The sequence below is a fragment of the Giraffa tippelskirchi genome, chromosome 11 (genome assembly GCF_054371585.1).
Source record: "Giraffa tippelskirchi isolate mGirTip1 chromosome 11, T2T-mGirTip1v1.2.pri, whole genome shotgun sequence".
Classification (NCBI taxonomy): Eukaryota; Metazoa; Chordata; class Mammalia; order Artiodactyla; family Giraffidae; genus Giraffa; species Giraffa tippelskirchi.
Window position 1 is genome coordinate 113,223,539 of NC_137285.1, and position 21,204 is coordinate 113,244,742.

The window sequence follows — 21,204 nt, forward strand, 5'->3', positions numbered from 1 at the left end:
CATAAACTCAGCTTCCCAGAATGATGAATTCCTGTAGGTTCTAGAAAGCTAAGGTTTTACTTTACGTTATCGAATACAATCTAGAAGATGGAGGCTCTGGAGGCTGAACTTGGTGTTTCAAGCCATAATTATCAGTGGTGATGACTGTTACACAGTGTAATTTGAAGGAAGAGAGGAGATCCCCATCCCTCTAGTGAGCCCCAGTATATGACTCCTCAAAGGAACAAATGAGCAGTGTGTTCTGAGTCCCAGTAATGACTGAAGACAACTGCTTGGCAATAAATAATAGCATCTCCTCTCTAATGGCTCCTCCCAAGTGCTTACCAAGAGAGGTCATTAAGAGACCCAGGAAATTAACGAAAAAAGCTTATGAAGGATTAAAATTAAAAATTTTTTAAAAGTCCATTTGGAGCCACTCTGTAAACATATACAAGTTACTGGTTAAAAGCAAAGATTTCAGATTAGAGTCCCAGAGCAACCACTAAATATGACCGTATTTAACCTCCCTGTTACTCATTTTTTAAAAAATGGGGTTAATGATATTACCTCTCTTTAGGAATGTAAAGATGACTAAATAAACATTTACCACAGTGCCTGGCATATATATAAAGGATTCAAAATTGTAAAGGATGATGATGGTGGTCTCGGTGATGTTGGGAATGAAGATGATGATTAAAATGATGATGGATGATGATGATGATAAAGATCATGACACTCAGCAAACTGATTAACCAACAATGAGTTTTAAAAAGCTGGTCCTCAGGGTCAATCTCCAGAGGCTGAGTCTCCAGAGAAAAACTATTAGGTGACAATGGAGGACCACTGAGGGGATTGTAGTGGAGTTCATTGTCTTTGGGGCTGACAGTCACAGGGCCAGGTTCTGCGAAGGTGTGGATAAGTCTTTATAATTAACTGAGTCTTCTTGCAGCTCCTCCCGCCCTAGAGAGTGAGCCTCATGATGGCCTCTCAGCCCCTCCCACCCCCTCACAATATAGCCTTTCAACACATCTTTTTTTCCTCCCTTGAATACTTCTCACCCAATCTTAATTAAATATTTGTGCGTTATTTGTTAAATGCTGGTCTCCTCTAATAACTTGTAAACTTTATGAGAACACAGACCCATTCTGTCTTGAACTACGTCTCTAGAGACACACGGAGAAAAGACCCAGCCTTTGCCTTCTAGAAGCACACAATCTAAGAGCTGGGAGAAAAGGCTGCATTGGCAGGTATTTTTACATGATGGGTGTTATGGATGTATGAATGAAGTGCTCTGGGATCCCAGAGGAGGGAACATCTGAGTCTACTGGGGGAATTCAAGGAGATTCATGGAGAAAATGGCATTTGAGCTGCAAATTGAATGAAGTATGAGTTTGTCTAGTGGACAAGAGGAACCACAGCATCTCAGAGAGAGGGAAAGGCATGGTGGGCCAGCTTTGGCTTTGGAAAACAGAAGTAATTCTGTATTTTATTAGTTGCAAGCTGGGAGGGAGGATATTATAAGAAGCTAGGAGAGGAAGAGGAGAAGCATCTTTTTGAAGTCTTGCTAAGAAGTGTGGATACCACTCTGGAGGTGACAAGGACACAATGGAGGGTTTGAGTTGGGGAATGTCATATTAATTTATGTTTTAGGAAAACCAGGCTGGAAGATGGATTACAACCTTTCCCTAAAAACCAGCTCAGTGGCAAGAGCCTCTCTGGCCCGCCTTGTTTATATGAGGACTGATGTTTCTTATTGGGGCCTGGCCTCAGATCTCCACCTAAGGTGGAGTTCTCCACTCCTAAGTATATGAAAACTCCAGTCCCATCTAATTCCCAAAGAACCTTCTGGCCCTTCAAATGTTGGTTTGTCAACCCCCTAATATAAACCTCAGGGCATCTGCTATGCCTGTTGTCATCACTGGATCTTGTCTAGGCCACTCTCCCCACCCTACCTCTGGGCTTCAGACCCTTCCAGTCCCAACCTCAATGAGATGATCTTGAACCAGATTCCAGTTCCATTACAAGGCCAGCCCCTGCCAGCCACCTATTCTATGTTACTGAGATGCCCAGTCTTCATGCCCCACATATCAGCAACAATGAACTTGAGCTTCTGCCTTATCTTGTAACATGGGGTTGGCTGTAAGGGCTGCTGGAGTATTACATTAGCTATAGTGGTCCCATCCTGATTCTGTACAACTTGTGGAGCTCCGGACAGCTGCGACTAACACGCCTCACTTAGAAACTGGCAGTTCAGCCCACCTAGCCAGGAGTAGGCAGAAGATGCTGCTGACAGGTTGGCAAATACGAAGGCAGGATTACAAGTCCTGGGTGATAGAGGGTGAGCAAGTCATGGGGTAGGGTTGGCTTATGCTGTTCTCTTGGGTGATCTCCCTCAGTGAATGCTCCCAACATTCCCTGGGAGAGATGAACTCCCTCCCATTCAAAACTAAAGATCATGCATATTTAAGGTTTTAAGGGCTGTAGCTATGGATATAGCTAACAGATCAGGGTTCAAATTCCTGTTTTCTACATTTTTCTGTGCTGTGCTTAGTCACTTAGTTGTGTCTGACTCTTTGTGACCCCATGAACTGTAGCCCACCAGGCTCCTCTGTCCATGGGAACTCTCCAGGCAAGAACACTGGAGTGGGTTGCCATGCCCTCTGCTTTCTACGTATTACCTTGGGCTGATTATTTAACTTCTCATTATCTCACCTGAAAATCTCCTGTAAAATGGCACTAATAGTATTTATATTGTTATTATGACAACTAATTAATGAATATTTATAATATTAAGTATTTATAAATTTTGCTAAATTAATAAAATATATTTAAAGATAAATGAATTTCCTCTCCTCTCTAAAAGAGGGATCATCACTATCATTTCATGCATTTGTCATAAAGACTAAAGAAGATAAGGTATACAAAGTACATTGTAACAACTCAATAGAAGTTCATTCTTTCTCCCATGTGCTCCCTCATTGTGGAATAGCTGGGAGCCAGGTGAATGGGTCCTGAGCTGACCAATATGTAGATGGGAAGAGGAATGAATGGGAAGGATGCTCCTGAGGAATCAGAGATATATCAGCCAAGAGAATGCAGCTGGGGATTCGGACTAGGGAAGGAAGTTCTAAGGAACACATGCTGTCTAAGACATCTCCCTTTCCTCTGACCATGTAATCTTTGGGGTTGCCAATCATTGTCCCCCTTCTCCCTCCTGAAATACCAAGTCACAGAAGTGACACAGAAGCAATTTACCTCCATATTGTAACATATCCCATTCCCCTGGGTATGTGACCTATCAGAACCCTTCCCTGGAATTTTTTAGTTTGGAATTAAAGGGAAAAGCACTTTTATTTCACTTACAGAACTGACTGAAAGACTTTTCACTGAAGGTTGTTAACAGTTACTTTCCCTGGCATTCCCTAGAGAAAGTTTATCTGCAGTAAGAAAAACTGTGTCAACACACAAAAATACAGCCAAGAGATAAAGGATGGAAGGAGAGAGAAGGCCAAAAAAAGGGACTGGAAACAATGGAGAGGAAAGGAAAAGGGAGAGAAAAAGAGAAAGAGAGAGAACTTTGTTCAAGTCCCTAGATCCATTTAAACCTGAAGCCAGATCCACCCCTGGACTTCCCAAATATAGGGCTCAATAATTCTATTTTTTGCTTTAGTTAGATTTTGTTCCTGTTACTTGCAGTGGAAAGACTCTGGACTAATTTGGGAGCAAAAAAGAAAATAATTCGACCTAGACTGTAAGATTCATTAACAAGCTAAATAAACAGTATCTGTAACTAAACTGAGGTGGTTGACCAGCAGGGTGGCAGTTAGTATTTAAATGCCATTGAGGTAACAGAAAATTAGTTGACTTCCAGGCTATTTTAACTGGATGTCAGCTTTTTAGAGAAAGATTTTAAGGCAGGTCAGAATGCTCTGTCCTAAGAATGACCTGCTCATCATTCTTACCAACTTCTTAGATAAAGACTTCTAAGGCTTGCTTGTCAAAACTGTGGATGATCCAAAATTAGATTATGTGAATAGGTCACTCAGTGACAGAATCCAGATTCATGAATGGTTGACAGCTACAAAGATGGGCCCAAACATGCTGGATTAAGTCTAATGGGGAATCATGTCAAAGCTGATATTCAAGGACCAGTTTCACTAGCACAGGGAAAGGAGGGCAGCAAGCCTTCCCATCAAATCTTAGGAATTTTTTGCTGGCTGCAAGCTCAGTGTGATTCCAGAATATGACACAGCTGCCAAAACAGCGAACACGAGACCTGGCAAGCTTAACACAAACACAGTGTCCAGAACAAGGGAGATAATCCTTCCACCATGTTCTCTCCCTATCAGAGCACATCTGGAGTCTAAGGTGCAGGGAATAAGAAACAGGGTCCTACAAAGAATGGTTGAAGAAACAAGCAATTTAATCAGAACTTATGGCAGCTGTTTCTCCACAAACACCTCAAGGTCTGACATATGGCCAAGGGGAGACCTTACTTTGCTGGACTCCAGAAGACAGACCCCCAACAATGAGTAGAAGTTACCCGTGAGGCAATCTTGGCAGCCGAGAAGTACAATACAACACAGTCCACCACGGCTCAGCCTCCACCGATCTGTGAGTGTTCTCACCTAGAGGAAGCTCACAGCTCTTCCCTCCCACCATTTCACAGCCAAGACAAGGGAATGCCACCACTGTGTTGTCAGTTTTGAGAACATGCCACTGGCCACTGTGTTGACAGTAACAGGACAGGGCAGTGATGTGACCTGGTGCTAAAGTATGTGGGATTCGGAGGCTGGGGGTAGGGCTTGGAGACATGGGGATGGGGACGCACAGTCACAGAGAAGTCACCACCTTCTCTTTGTGTCTCATCATCTTGCTTTAAAAAAAGATAGAAAGAAAGGATATAGATTTCTGGAATTAAGCCTTTTGTTAGGGTGGGGCCAGTGAAGATATATATATGTATATATAATATGTGTGTGTGTGTGTATATATATTTAACTTTTCAAGTGATTCTGACGCATAGCTAGGTTTGGAAACCACACAAATGACTCCACAAAGTGCTGATTTTAGGGAAAGTCACTTTAATAACTGGTGTCTAGGTTTGAGGGCTCAACAATCTTCTGTGCCCTCTTCTCCATGTAGTCAGAGTCAGCATCTGAGGCTGGCAGCTGCTTCCCTTTGCTCTCTTGCCTGCTGTCCATGTGCTCCTCACTTCTGAACCATCAACAATCCCGCTTTCCACCATGCACAGGACTGCCAGTCCTTCCCTTCCAACAGACTTCACCCTGGACCCAGACCATCTGCCAGCCCTCAGGCTCCAGCCAATACCCCCAGGGCACTGAGCATCCTTTCTCTCTGCTGCCACCACCTGGAGATCCTCGCCATCTGTCCCCATCTCTTGGCCTCACCTCTGTCTGGCAGAGGGAGAAATGCTGTTCTTTCCTTCTATCCAGCTCTATTAAAGGGAGATCTCACATCTCTCTCTTAGAGGGGTTCTTGGGATTTAAACAATACTTTCATTTTTCTATAAATAATGATTTAGTGCCTGTGATGGCCACACAATGTTCTGGGTGCTGGCGATAAAGTAGCCAATAAGAAAGGACAAGTCTTCGCTCTCATAAAGCTTGTGTTCTAACTTAAGGAAGCAGATGATAAACAAACTCATTTCAGAGAGTGGTTCAGGGCTATGAAGAAAATAAAACCAGGCAAAAGTAATGGGAAACATAAATTGGTGGTCAGAGAAGCCTCTTTAAAGAGATGACATCTGAGCTGAGACATAAAAGACAAGAGTGAGCCATAGAGAGATCAGGGGGAGGACATTCTAGGCATGGATAAGAGCATATACAAAGGCCCTGGGGTGGGAATGAGATCGGTGTATTTGGGAAATTCAAAGGGCAGGGTTGCTGCTGTGAGGAGGTGGTGGAAAAAGAAAAGGAGGAAAAGAAAATGGAGAGAGAGAAGGAGAGGGGGGAAAAGGAAGAAGAGGGAAAGAAGAGGAACATCAGAAGAGCTTCCTGCAGCACCGAGAATTCAGGTCTCCCCACGACTGCATCTGCCCATCCTCCCACACTCCCATCCACCTCACACAGTGTTTTGTACTTGCAGCCCTTCCCTGTCCTTCCTCCCTCTCACCTGGTCTGTGTTTGCAAACATCAGAACTACAACAGTAGACAGGACCCAGGTTATTTCCCATGGGTCTCCCGGACCCCAGCAAATCAGTGGATGTGAGCAGGTCCCTGTTTAAAGTTTCCCTGAACTTTTCATGGCAGTTTTGAATACTCTGTGAAAGTTAGAAGCCTTGTCTATGTAGAGCTCAAAAAGACCTTCTTGGGGTGTTAACTGCTTACTCTTCCTATCTTAGCCTCAACTCCAGCCCAGCCAAGATACCCAGTAAAAACAGGAAGTTTTAAACCAGCAAGAGCTAGTCAGCCACAGAGAAAGCTTTATGTGACATGGTGAGCTCTCTGACATAGTAGGTGCTCCAGAGAAGTGCATATGACTGGAGTCAGACACAACTGCACACCATCAGATTAAAAACAGAGAGAGGAAATAATGTCTGAGACCATTTGGGCCACTTGCCACTTCCCAGCTCATGCTCACTCATGCACATACATGTATTCATGTGCCTGACTGAGCATGAGCTGGGACTCTTGGTTCTCTCAGCTCATCAGATGGTGAGTATTTCGTACTTGTCACGTCAGTGTCTGAGGACAAGCAAACCAACGGTTTTATACAGTATTCAACAGAGGAAACATGGGTCTCTTGCAATGTTGGAGGGAAAAGTAGATGCTGGACTTCCTGAGAAATATCAGTATGTTTCTATTCCCCACTAACAAAACTATCTGCAGCGGTACATAAATAAGGCCAGATTGAATCTAGTATCCTTGTGATCATTTATGTACAACTGCAAAGGATTTTGAAGGAGTAATTTTCACTTATGTCATTTTTGTTTTCCATAATGACTCTTGAATCTAACCCTCAAGTAAGATAGGACTCTTCTCTTGAAAAACACACATGTATGTATGTATATATAGAATATATGTATATATAGATTCATTATGTTGTACACCTGAAACTAACAACAATGTAAATCAACTATATCAATTAAAAAACTTTGACATCAGAAAATTTAGTAAATTCCATAGCAAATTAAGAGCACTTATTTTAAAATTAATCTTAATAAAACAATACCAGATCGATTGGGTCTGATTTGAAGGGAAATTATCCATTAAGAGGATGAAAATTATACTCTTCATTAAGACTTTAAAACTCTAAAAAAAAATGTAAATTAGTTCTTTTTCATTCTAAATGTATGTCCCAGTGAAGTTTTTCTTCCTCCTTCCCCCTTCCTCTCTTTCTCCTGCTTCCCCCTCTTCTCTTTTTTCATCTCCCTCTCTTGCATTTTCTTGCTTTACCAACTTCTTCCTCATCCTTTCTTTCCTTGCTGCTTCCTCCTTTACTGAGGAAGAGAGTGAGACAGACAAGCTATTCTGACATATTGGCCCCTTTTTTTCTTCTCGGAATGAACCCTATCAGCACATCACATGCAAGCACATGTATACACACACACACACACACACACACACACACACACACACACACACACACACACACACACACACACACACACACACACCCCAACACTTCTTTCCTCTACTGATTCACACACCATTGAGAAAACTCACCTAGATGACCCGTCACTGAGTAAGAGAACGTGAGACATTATTTTCCCAGGGGAAAGTCATTTTACTTGTTAATAAGTGTCCAGTAGAAACAAATGAAAAACAAGTAAAATTAATTTTAACTATATTTTATTTAGCTTGCATATACAGTTATTGGGGCTTCCCTGGTGGCTCAGTGGTACAAAGATTCTGCCTGCAAACAGGAGATGGGTCAGTAAGATTCCCTAGAGAAGGAAATGGCAACCCACTCCAGTATTCTTGCCCAGAAAATCCCATGAACAAAGGAGTCTGGCGGCCTACAGTCCATGCAGTCGCAAAGAGTTGGACACAACTTAGCAACTAAACAACAACAAGTATCATTTCAACATGTTACCAATACAAAATATTGCTAATGAGAAGTTTATTCTTTTTCTCATACTAATTATTCAACAACTAGTGTGTGTCTTACATTTATAACACAGCTTAATTTGGCCTAGCCATGTTTCAGTTACCATGACTTGTGGCTACTTCTGGACTGCAGAGTGCTGGAAGATGGCAGAGCAACAAGATAGAAGGAGCCTGGGTTCCTGGGTGGCCACGTGGAGCAAGCTGCCCATCATCTCGGACTTCCCATTTACCTCTCATTTAAAATATTGTATTTTCTGGTCTTTTTGTAATGAGCTTAGCCTGTATCCTGATTAATACAAGATGGCTAAAGTTTTTTCCTCTACAGAAATTGGTATTGATGTACATCTGCCATTCTTTGTATAATAAGCAAACAGCATGTTTGTAAACATATCAACAATTATAATCTCTTGTTCCAGTTCAGTCAGCCAGCTGGAGAGGGACAACTTAACTTGTATAGGTAAGTACTCAAGCTTTAAACCTTGAAAAATGTTAATTTATATGCTTTCATTTTTTGTATGCTCTGATTTTTGTGTTTCATCAAACTCAAAGCAACAAGCCCCACAATCATTAAGCATTTATATATGTGTTCATCTTTTTAATTTTTATCATCGATTTGAACTAAATACTTATAAAAAGAGAGCAAAAGTTAAAAATTAAAGTTATATAATAAAAAGAGGAAACAAGAGGGTCACTTATAAATAATTACAATATCATCAGCAGTGCTTAATTCTAAAAAACCACTACATAAAGTTTATTTAAAAGACCTCATCCAGCTTAAGTTTTTCATATTCTATGTATATGCTTTTCAAACATATAATTTTACTGATATGGTAATATAATATCTGCATGTAAAAATAAAACAAAAGTCATATTAAGGTTTTTCTCTTTCCAATTTGTTTCTGTTTCCCTACAAACAAAAGGAATTGGCCAAAATCTGGCAAGGTTTTTCATGTTTCTAAATTAATCTTTTGGTTTATGGGCAAATGCAATACTGAAATCTGCAAGAAGAAAAAAGCAAATGTAAATAAGGACCCATCACTTCAGACTTAGTGTCCCAAGATATGTCAGTTATTATCTTGATTTGTTGTTGCTGTTTTCCTTCAACAAAGACACACCACCCAGAAGACTGAGGGTAGCAGGGTGAATTCATTCCACTAATTCATTTTATTGAATCAGTACAGAAAACTAGTTAAGAGTACAGATTTAGCAGGTAGACATCCGTTAGTTTATATCCTTACTCCACTGATTATTGAGGCTTAGTGTCCTCATCTGTAAAATAAAAATAGTAAATTGCCCCAAAGTACTGGAAGGAATATGTGAGATGAGTAGGAAGCACTTAACACAATGATTCATCCAGTGTTAGCTGCCAAGTATTTTTCTATTTCCAAAATAACTGATGTCATAACATTATATATATGTATGTATGTATGTATGTATGTGTGTATGTGCATGTATATATAAATAAATAAATATAAAATATATCCTACTGTATGACAGTTTCTTTTGACATGGATTATTTCTAATTCTCACAGCAACACCAGGCCGGTGGGAGAAGCTGTCTCATTTTACAGGTGGAGAAACTGCAGCTCAGGAAGGTAAAGTGGCCTGCCTATGGTCACACAGTGAATGTGTGACTGAGCCAGAGTGGAAACAGACCCAGCCAACATCAAAGCCTGTGTTCTTTCTACCAGGTGGAGATGCGACACCCTGGGACACACATTCTTATGGCAGTGTGTGCCCCAGAGTGAGAAAAAGAAAGAGAAGGCAAAGCAGCTTTGGAGGTCTCCAAACCTCCCTGTTTAGAATAAATCCCTTAATTATGCTTGAAGTTGGACAAGCTTTTGAAATCTTGCCTGGACATTCTTTCCCCATCAAGTTCCTTGAAATTTCCCTTTAAAGAGCATCTAGGAAAAGCCACTCTCATTAGCCAGGGTCTGGCTTTATTTTCCTAATAAACAGACCTTTGGACAGACAAAAGAGTCTCTTATTTTCAATCAATTCTTGAACATTTCAGCTGATTTTCTTCTATTTGGCTTGAAATTGTGATCTGGGAATGACTGGTCCTGCAAATTGTCCTCCTATAAGGGAAGCCCCTTGAGGATCCTCAACTTGTTATTTTTAATCACTGTAATCTCTTTTTCAAAGGAGGCCATGGTCAGAAACAGAGCAGGCCTTTCAGAGCTTTCTAAAGCACAATTATTGCAGAGGGAGTGGTATTGAGGGAAAGAAGGCGGGAGGGTAGAGATGTGGTGGGAGAGAGGAGGCAGTCAATATAGTACTAACACTTGGGAAAAGGCTGAATCATCATCTCAATTGGGTCCTGACTGTTGAGAAGAAACCCCACGCTTCAATTTTTTTTAATAGTGACCATTTTACTCCAGTCTAGAATATCTAAAGGATATGCTGAGACGGGAGGGTGGGAGTTGGGGCATGGAGAGTGGAAGCTCTGTGGGGATGAACTGGAATCCTGAGGACAAAGGTCTGAGGCAGGAAAACAGGTCATTGATTCCAAAGATTGTGAGGGGTGCTAATTCAGTAAAAAATTAAAAAGCAAACAGAACACCAAGGGAATGTTAATTTCCACAGCCCTAAGTCAATACCCGGAGCAGAATGTATTAGATTTACTTCTAACGTAACTATTCTAAGAAAGTATAAGCCAACAGAAAATGTCACAGACCAGGCCAGTGTCCTTTTCTTCCTAACTTTGAGTGGCGGAATCAGGTTTGCTAATCCAAAGTATTGACTCAGAAGGCACTAGCCTAGTTCCTGCAAGATCTTTCTTGCAAGATCTCTTAGCCACCAGAAAAGAGGTAAGATGCTTACCCACCAACAGCCTGAGTCGGGCATCACAGTTCAAGACTAACATTGTAGGCTGGCATAACCTATAAGGTGAAAGTCTAGTCCTAGTTTTCACCTGCTGTCCATGGATACTTAGGCCGTCATGGAAACCCTCTGTTCATGTGAATCCCAGATGCATCTCTGTCTCAGTGCTGGGGTCCCTCACTGCCAGTGCTCAGCCAAACTGGGAGGATTCACATGGGAAGAGAGATCCAGTAGGACTCTTGGGCTGCAGACTAGCCTCGATTACCCCCAAAAGAAATTCTCCTGGTCCTAAACTAGAAGTAGTCTTAAGCAAGCCTCCTAATATGGAGAAATCATTCATGCATTCATTCATTCAATTATTTCATGAGCACCAGGTAACTGGCATCCACTGGTAGATTGGCTTGAAGGAGTGCTGAGAAAACCTACTTTTAAACACACACACACACGTGGCAGAAACAAAATGAACCTGACCGTGCACATCCCTCCATCATTAAACCATTTGGGCCTCACAGACAACTCAAACTAATATATACTGGGAACCCACTGTAGCTCAGGCACGCTCATCTTTATGCACTCATTTACTCCCTAAGACCGCCCAGGGTAGCTGGACAAACATCTGTTTTCAATAACTGGGAAACAGGATCCGAGAAATTAAAGGACTTGCACAAGGTCACACAGCTACTAAACCCGGGTTCTCCTGACTGCGGAGCCACCTCTTTTCGCTGCTGCCACGTGGAGCTGGGGCGGTTTTCCCAGGGAACTCAGGTTCTCGGTTTGGGGGAGGGCTGAAGAGGCCAGTGGGGTTACGCCCACTTCCCTCCAGTCCAAGGAGAGGACTGGCTGTTTCCCAGCTAGGGGGAAGAGGCTGCAACCGCATGTAGGTTCGGCTTGCTGGGCAGCCGGGCCAACCAGCTGTCAGCTCCCTGGGGGCTGGGCCGGGTGTTCTCCACCCCACCCCCACCCCCACCCTTCTGCGCAGAGTACCCCCCACCCCGCCTAGCCGTGCGGGCTTGCAAGGGCTGCCCGCCAGGCATGCAGCGCGTCCACGAGCGGACTACGCTCTGGGTAGCTCCAGGCGGAGAGAAATCAGGAACACAAACCCAGAAAAATGGGAGAAGCATTCTGGGAAGGGTGGTCCCTGGTTCTGGTCGCCTGTGTAACTCGGGATCCAGCTGTCACTACCCCAAACTTTCTCCAATGTTGCCCCTATAGCTTCCTCTCGCGACGCTTAGGAACGGGGAAAGTGGGGATGGAAGGGCGGTGGCTGTGGGCCCGTTTGCCCCCACGATGCCCCAAAGCCCCTCTCTTCCTTGCTTAGCCCCAGAATTGGCTTATGAAGAGCCAGGGGTGAAGGGACACGTGCCCTGTCACTCTCCGCCCGCGGGCCCCCCGGTGAGGCTAGGCAGGCTTCCTTCCCTGCCTGGTGTCCTGGCTCCTGACTGGAGAACGGCAGGGAAAAGATGGATGGGGAACTGACCCGGCTTAAGAGAGGGGCTCTGGGCTCTGGGCATGGCGTCAGGGGTCTTCAGGTCTGTGCTGGTCGACCTGCCTGTCAGGCCAGGGAGGTGCTCACTTGCTTTGGGCATCCCCTCTCCGCGCTCCCGAAAGCCGGCTGTCAGCTGAGGAGCTTAGGGACTGCTTTTCTGGGGGTACTGAGACCTGGGGTTGCAGGAGCAGCTCTGGCCTCCAGGGAGCAGGCCTCGGGAATCTGGGCTTCCCTTTCGGTCTTGATTGGATTCCTCTCCCCTGTTCGAAACTGCCTAGAGCTCCCAGTCCGCTGGGAGCCTGTCCTAGAAATCCAGGGTCTTCTCCCTCGCCTGGGACCGTCAAAGAATAATTTGGAGTTCTTTCCAGGCACCCTTCCGAAAAGCTTCAGGCTCTTCTCCTCTCCTCCCCCTGCTCTAGGACCAGTTAGGGGAGAAGCCTAAGTCCCTTCTTTTGCAGGGATCCGTCTGGGGAAGCTGGAATGACCGTCCCACTGGGGGCCGGTCTGCGAAAAGCTGGTTTCCTCTCCTTCAGGGATGGGAGTGGGGAAAGCCGGAGTCACCACCCTGCCTAGGACCAGACTAAGAGAAGCCAGGGTCCCCTCGACCCCAGAGACGGATCTGGAGAAAGGCGAGTCTCCACGGCTCTCCTGGAACCGGCCGGGGTAGAAGCCAGGCCAGAGTGACGCGTCGTTCAGCGCCGGCCCACACCCGGGAACCACGCTTCAGACTTGGAGGCTGCATCTCCTGGCTGCGGCCCCGCGACGGCGCCGGACACTGGCTAGGAGCTGAAAGGACAGGGCATCCAGGACAGAAGGGCCCTCGGCGGGCTGCGCTGGCACCGTGCGCCTGGGAACCATGCGCCCTCCTCCGGCACCGCGCGGTCAGCGCCCTTCGGGGGCCAGGTCCCGCGCCCCCAACACCACGGCGGGCCACTTACCGCGGTAGCTGGTTCCCGGCTTATAGAAGTCGGGCTCGCCCTCCACGCGGAGGCTGAACTCGGTGTAGCCCTCGCGCCGCGTGCCCTGGACGCGCAGGATGCGGCTGCAGTAGCCCTCCGACTTGGGCACTTTGTCCAGGGTCTCGTCGGAGAAGGCCAGCGCCACCGCCAGGGGCAGCGCCAGGGCCAGCAGCGCTGGACCCCGGCTCAGCCTCAGGAGCACCGGGGACAGCCTCATCCTAGCGGGCCCCCAACTTTGTGCCCTGGCCGCTGGCTCTCGCCACACGACTCCTGCCCGAAGGGGTCCCCGCGGAAACGAGACCTGGCAGAGCCCAGGCAGCGAGCGGAGCTCCGAGCTGGTGCTGGCGACTGGGAGAGCGTGCTGCCTGGGCTTGGCGGCTGCCGAGCTGAGCTGCGCTGCGCTGAGCAGAGCTGAGCAAGCCGAGCAGCGCGAGGAAGGGAGGGCGGCGGCGAAGGAGGAGGAGGAGGGAGGGCTGATTTTGCCCAGATCCCCAGCGCAGCGCTGTTTTGTTTCTGAGCTGGCGATTAGCGGCGCGGTGGTGTTTATTTTGCGACGCTGAATTCCCAAGGTCTGGCAAGGAAATCATAGGGTCCAGGGACACTGCGGGCTCTGTCCCACCACGAGGCTGCCACCCCAACCCCCTGGACCCTGTGGAGGTGGGTGTTCCAAGGAGGGATAGACTGAGAACTAACTTTTGCTGCACACCTACTCTGTGCCATATTCTAATGTACTGTCTATAGCTTATAAGATAAAGCGTGTATCTGCTGATACTTTTAAAGTTGATCTGTCTTTATACTTAGAAATGTCTCTTAATAGTAGGCTTCCCTGGTGGCTCAGATGGTAAAGAATCTGCCTGCAACACAGGAGACCTGTGTTCGATCCCTGGGTCGGGAAGATCTCCTGTAAAAGGAAATGGCAATCCACTCCTGTATTCTTGCTGGGAGAATTCCATGGACAGAGGAGCCTGGCAGGCTACAGTCCTTGGGGTCGCAAAGGGTCGAACCCAACTAGCGGCTATCACTCACTACTCTGTGCCTGGCGATATTCTGGGAGGTTTACTTACATCTGCTCACCTTCTCCACTCTCACTGCACACAATAAATGTGACATTACTTTCATTCATTTTACAGAGGAGCAAACTGAGGCTTTTGACCAGTTAAGTCAGGGTCAGATGCCACGGCTATCTGACTTTATTGCCCTTCTCATAGCGTGTTGGAACAGGTCAGACTGATGGATGGAAAAGAGCAAGAATGATTCATCCCTTGGCCCCCGTAGGCACAGTGCTACAGCTTGTAATACTTTTGGCGATTCCTGAAAATGTTCTCTTTAAAATCAAAAGAAAAAAAATATTTAGGTCTAATAAAATATTTTACTATATAGTACTAATTTATTTGTATTTAGATTTACAGTCATAAAATATAATGTTTACTGTTGTTTTATGAAGGAAGAAGTCCACAATGACAAAAGTGCCCAGAGCCCAGGGGAGTCCTCATAGAGCCCTGGAAAGAGATTTTGAAAGTTTCAAAGAAAAGCTTGTGTTTTCTTGGCTTAGACTTTAGTTCAGGTTCCCAGTCCCCGGTGACAGATGTTTGGAGAGGAGCTGAGCCTGAGTGCTCACTGGCCAGAGCCTCAGGCACCAACCCCAAAGCCAGACAGAGAAAGCCAGGTGCAAGAATCTCTCCCAGTGTTTCCTTGGGGACAGACCTGAATCAAACATTACTCCTAGAGCCTATTATACGAGTGAAGTAAGTCAGATAGAGAAAACAAATATCGTATATTAACATATATATATAAGGAATCTAGAAAAATGGTACTGATGAACCTATCTGCAGGACAACAATGGAAATGCAGACATAGAGAACAGACTTGTGGATACAATGGGGGAAGGAGAGAGTGGGATGAATTGAGAGAGTAACACTGAAACATATACATTACCATATATAAAACAGACAGCCAGAAGAGTCTGCTGTATTACACAGGGAGTTCAACCTGCTGCTGTGACAGCCTAGAGGAGTGGAATGGGGTCGGAGGTGGGAAGGAGGTTCAAGGGGGAGGGGACATATATATACCTATAGCTGAGTCATGCTGATGTATGGCAGAAACCAATACAATATTGTAAAGCAATCATCTTCCAATTAAAAATAAAAAAGCAAGCAAACAAAAAATTAGTCCTGCCACTCACCCACTGTGAGACTTGAGCAAGTTATTTAACCTCTCCAACCTTCAGATTCCCGCTCAGAAAGGGTGCGTGTATGCCTGTGGGCTAATATAGCCTTACTCTAGAGGGTGCTAGAGTTAAATGACATTTAACGTTCTCATCATTCAGAAAACTAAGATCATGGCAGCCAGTCCCAAGGCAGGAGGAGAAGGGGACAACAGAGGATGAGATGGTTGGATGGCATCACCAACTCAATGGACATGAGTTTGAGCAAGCTCCGGGAGTTGGTGATGGACAGGGAAGCTTGGCATGCTGCAGTCCATGGGGTCGCAGAGTCGAATATGACTGAGCAACTGAACTGAGTTAAAAGGCATACAAAATACTGGGCCTGACCTCCACCTCCAGGCTCAACAGGTGGGTCTGGCCCTGGGTATCACACTAATGGAGATCAAATCTCTCCTGGGGATGCCGGTCATGCCTCTGCCTGCCCTCAGTGTGCTCAAGCACCCTAAACACTCTCAGAAGCTTTGTCAGCCATTAAAAAGAGTACATTTGAATCAGTTTAATGAGGTGGATGAAACTGGAGCCACTATACAGAGTGAAATAAGCCAGAAAGAAAAACGCCAGTACAGTATACTAACGCATATATATGGAATTTAGGAAGATGGTAATGATAACCCTGTATGTGAGACAGCAAAAGAGACACAGATGTATAGAACAGTCTTTTGGACTCTGTGGGAGAGGGCAAGGTTGGGATGATATGGGAGAATGGCACTGAAACACGTAAATTATCATATGTGAAACGAATCGCCAGTCCAGGTTCGATGCATGATACAGGGTGCTCAGGGCTGGTGCACCAGGATGACCCAGAGGGATGGGATGGGGAGGGAGGTGGGAGGGGGGTTCAGGATAGGGAACACCCATGGTGGATTCATGTCAATGTATGGCAAAACCAATACAATATTGTAAAGTAAAATAAATAAAGAAAGAAAACTGAAAAAAAAAAAGAAAAGCAGCTTTGGTTAAGCACCCTCTCCTTCCCCTGGTCTGTCAACACACCTCAAGAGCCTGCATTTAAAAAGCAATCTTCTTTGCTTTCCAGGTCAAGTTTTTCTCTTTGACATCACTAACAAACAGCCCAGAGGAGCCATCTGCATCGGAGGCCTCCATTCCTCCTTGCCTGCCCCCAGTCCATGTGCTGGACTCTCCCTGCCACGATTAAGAGGGCACCTTCTCTCAGAGGTCCCTGGCAGTGTCCCTTGGCAGAAGTCAATTATGCTCTTTCCTCAGCCTGACTCTCCTTGACTCTTAGCAGCACCTGCTCCAGCTAGCAGCATTCCTTTACAGAGTTGACATTCAAATTCACTTCTGTGTCCTGAGTGAATTATCTCCATCATGGCTGGACCAGCTCAGGTTTCACATAGACTCCACGGTGCTGTCCTTGAGTTCAGATTTGGGGCCAACTCTGTGCTGAGTAGTGGATTCCAGAGGGAACAAAAATTCATTCATTCAGTCATGTCCAATGTGCTCCACATGCTCTCTACTGGGACACATGACAAATAAATTACTTGCCTTTGTGGATTTTACAATCTAGGGGAGAGGCAGATATTAACTACATAGTTACAGGAATCTTTTTCAATTATAATGGTGATACAAACACTACAAACTAAGTTGTTCAGGAGACTGTACCCAATCTTATCTCAGAGGACAGGAAACTACCAAAATAAATAAAATGTGGCTCCTGTCTTCATGGAGCTTATTTTACATCCAATAGCTCAGTTACGTGTTCTTCAAAGTCTTTCCATATAAATCAGCATATTCAAATCTAACATGGAGGTGGGCGGAAATGGAGCAGGGAGGGACAGAATAGTTTAACTTCTCATTCTACATTGACAGGAAAACCATGTGAGGTAGGAGGCCCCATCCCCTCTGCTATTTTTCAGTTTGTTGTTGTTCAGTCGCTAGGTGGTGTCTTACTCTTTTGCAACCCCTTGAACTGTAGCCGCCAGGCTCCTCTGTCCATTGGGATTTCCCAGGCAAACATACTGGAGTCGGTTGCTATTGCCTGCTCCAGGGGATCTTCCTGACCCAGGGGTTGAACCTGCCTCTCCTGCATTGGCAGGTAGATTCTTTACCAGTTGAGCCACCAGGGAAGCCCAAGAATACTGGAGTGGGTAGCCTATCCATTCGCCAGTGGATCTTCCCAACCCAGGGATTGAACCAGGGTCTCCAGCATTGCAGGCGGATCCTTTACCAACTGAGCTATCAGGGAAGCCCCTTATTGTCTGGGTACCATGGCTAATAAGGAATAAAAGAACCAGGATTCAAAACAGGCCTCATCAACATCAAAATGGGGTTCTTCCCTCTATGCAGTTGTGGCCCCAGCTTTGGGGCTATGACAGCAGGCTCTGAGCAGCCCGTGGAGCTGCAGTTCCTCTACCGAAGCTAAACTTCCCTAACTCGGCTCTATTGTCCGGTCAGACTGCTGTGCTCTCTCCACGGGTTAAATCTGTCAGCAAGTCACTGGCTTCCAATTCCCTCTAAGATGTGTCCACTTTTTGCCATCTCCTCTGGCACCACACCAGTCTGAGATGTCATCATCTCTCAGCTTCCTAATTGGGCTGCCCATGTCTACTCTTTCTCTCCTCTAGTCCATCTTCTGAACTGAAGTCTGAGTGATCCTTTTTAAAATGCAGACTAGAATGTCAATCCCTCAGTGAAAATCCTTTTCACTGGCTTTTCGGGGCTCTAAAAATAAAGAATCTTTAACGCGGCCTCTGAGGCCCTGCTTGATCTGCCTCTCAAGGCCATGTGCCCCTTCTCTCATGATCTCTGGCCACCATGGCTTTTCAGTTTTATGAGCTTTTGTCTGTGGTTCTCTCTGCCTAGAATCCAGTGCTTTCATCTCTCCCACCCACCATCCTCTCCCGACCAACTTCTACGCATCCTTCAGATCTCAGTGCAAAACTGCTTCCCCAGAGAAGTCCTTCCAGATTTCTCTGAATAGGTCCTGCCCTTCTGGAACTTGATATCTTTCTCTTAATATTCTCAAGATTCATAATTATCTTCCCTTCTCCAGGGGATATTCCCAACCCAGGGAACAAACCTAGGGTTCCCACATTGCAAGCAGATTCTTTACCAGCCACCAGGGAAGTGTTGTGTTATAATTATATAGTCACTTTTATGTTTAACTTTTACATTTGGTGTTTGTTCACTGTCTGCCTCCATCACTAGATTCCAGTATCCATAAGGGGAGGGACTGTCTCTGGGGCTCACTACTGTGTCCTCTGTGCACATCATGGTGCCTGGCTCCATAAGTATTTGTTCTGTGAATAACAGCCTCCCAGGACCCTCTGATGCAGCCCAAGTTCTTCAAGTGAACTTCAAGGCCCTCCATGATCTGGTCATAGATTCCAGACTGAGCTCTCAGTGCTCCCCAGCTGGATCCCCTGTATTCCCCACTTTCAGAATTGGCAAACTTGGTTTATAGCTTTCCCATCACCTAGGATGTCTTCCCTCCTCCTGCCCATTGAAATTCTCTTCTCCTCCATAGGATGAAATCTCTCCTCCAGACTTCAGTAGAACTTGCGAGAAAAAAGTTTCTTATTTTGACTATTGTGTTCAGTAGATTGTTGTGAACTGTCTCGTATGTCTATGTCTCATCTCCTAGCAATGAGTCCAGTTTACTTTCTGTTTAATTTCCTGTTCAGATGTTTCGTTCTGTTGTAAAATACACTGGACTTCAAGAAATCTCTTTCCAGTTTTGTAGCCTAAGGCAGAGCTGATGTTAGTTGCTAGGCTGTTGCTAGGGAAAGTCATTTAGCCAGGGCAGATAATTAACTTTATCAGTGTGTGTGGGTAGGTCACAGAAGAGAAGAGCTGGGGGCTCCACTTCTCCAAGAGAAAAAAAAAAAAAAAGAAAAAACTCCTTTGATTGGTAAGAGGTGAGATCAGCCTCTCTTTTTTTCTAAGAGAGAGGGGAAAAAGAAGTTTCTAGATTACTGTTTTTCTGAGTATGGTCATTGAAACACAAGCCTCAGATGTTTGCTCTCAAATGCAAATTCCAAAACTCCATCCCAGACCTATTGAATCTGCACTTTGAACAAATTTAAACTTCAGTTTAGGGAACCGCAGCTTATAATTCAGACTTGAGGTGTAAGGCGTCCGTCTGGCTTTCCCACGTTCTGGCTGTGAAGCTGAGTGATCTGGGGAGCTCACGGTTCCTGTCTAAATTGCTTATGTACAAAACTGGGAAATAGTAATACCCACCCTGCCTACTGCCTGGGGTTTTGAGAAATAAACAAATAACTGAGATAACAATTTATAAACTTCCAAGTGATTCACAAAAAAATTGGTACTGTTATTAATATAGAACGAGAATCCAGAAATGTTATGTCTTTGTTCCTATAACTCATAGAGGTATACTCAGAAATTTTATGGAAAGGGGTTTTTTTAAAAAGAAAGTAAATGGACAATGAATGAAGAAAGCTGAATTGCACTGAACAACCTATCTGTGATCTGTCATGAAGAAAAGTCCAGAAGCTGTCCACAGGAAGCCAGTAGATTCTGAGTCCAAGTTATGGACAGTGAATATAAAAATACAATTTTTTAAAATTCTAAAAGCAAAAGATATTAACTGAAGAGAGTTTATCCAGCATCTGTTATGTTCCAGGCATTGGTCAAATTGTACATAATTACACTCTCCAGTTCTTTGGTCTCCTTTCAGTTTTACCTTTCCTTCTACTCTCCGTAGCACTTTACCTACTTTTCACTGCTTCATCCAGAACAGCATCCTAGAATAGACTTCAAAAGTCCCTCTCACTTGAAAGCTCACAATATCGAATTTACACTCCTTCATCCTCCGTCACCCTACCTCCATCAGCTATAGCCTCAGGTCACTCCCTGCAGCCACAAAGAACTCTGCAATGGCTTCCTGCCCATCCTCACTTGTGCTATCGTCTTTGGAAACTAGAGAGTCTTTAATGATACTCAACCATCCCTCTAACCTCCTCTATTCCAGAGAGCTTGGGTCCTTCCATATCAACAGCCCTCCCCTGCAGAAACATCCTCAGCTTTGGAAATAATGGCTCCCAATGGTCCTCTTTCATTCCACTCTCAGCGGTCCCATTGCCTCACTCCCTTGCTTGACCCCTCTATGTCATTGAGACCTCCAATTGCTTAATCAGTTCTGATTTTCCCAGCCCATCTTGTTGGCAGTTCCTTCCCCATCCAATTTGGACATCATGCTTAACCATTTTAACCATAGCCTCACCAACGCTCTTCATTAGGTCTCCTTTTTTATTTTTCTAGATCAACTAAGAAGAACAATGGAACTATCCCCGACTTCTGAACTCTGCTGCAAAAAATACATGGTAACTCTTCCAATTGCTGTTCTACAAACTCATGAATTCTACTCTCAACCAAAGTTCTTAACCAATTTCCTTTCCTGTTCTTCATAGCGCTTTCTCTCTTCCTTCTAGTCCTTGTCATGCTTTAGGCCTGTCATAGCACTCTTGCTGTTCTCACTCTTTGGGGGGTAACCTGGTCTCTTATTCCACCCTCAAAGAAAGGACATTGGGCATGATTTCCTCAAACCGCTGTCTCCTCTATCATCAGACCAAACTCTGGTGAAACCCAGGTTCACTTCTTGCCTTAAAAGAAGGGATTTTATTCTTCCATTCTTCCAAGACTCACCCCCTGCTTGTGTTCCTGTCCTCAACCTCTCCTGCC

At 45.1% G+C, this 21,204-nt stretch overlaps 1 protein-coding gene across 4 annotated transcripts in view; it reads right to left on the bottom strand.

Annotated features, from left to right (window-relative positions):
- Positions 1-21,204, bottom strand: part of SPON1 (spondin 1) — a 460,458-nt gene that overhangs the window by 287,705 nt on the left and 151,549 nt on the right. For 2 of the 4 annotated variants that reach the window (XM_081545082.1, XM_081545081.1), the window contains exon 1: positions 13,296-13,711. The exons of the other annotated variants lie outside the window; for them this stretch is intronic. In XM_081545082.1, the coding sequence (XP_081401208.1) occupies positions 13,296-13,533 (238 nt within the window). In that variant the 5' untranslated portion in view covers positions 13,534-13,711. Of the gene's footprint in view, positions 1-13,295; positions 13,712-21,204 lie in introns of those variants that run through there. 4 annotated transcript variants of the gene reach the window in all.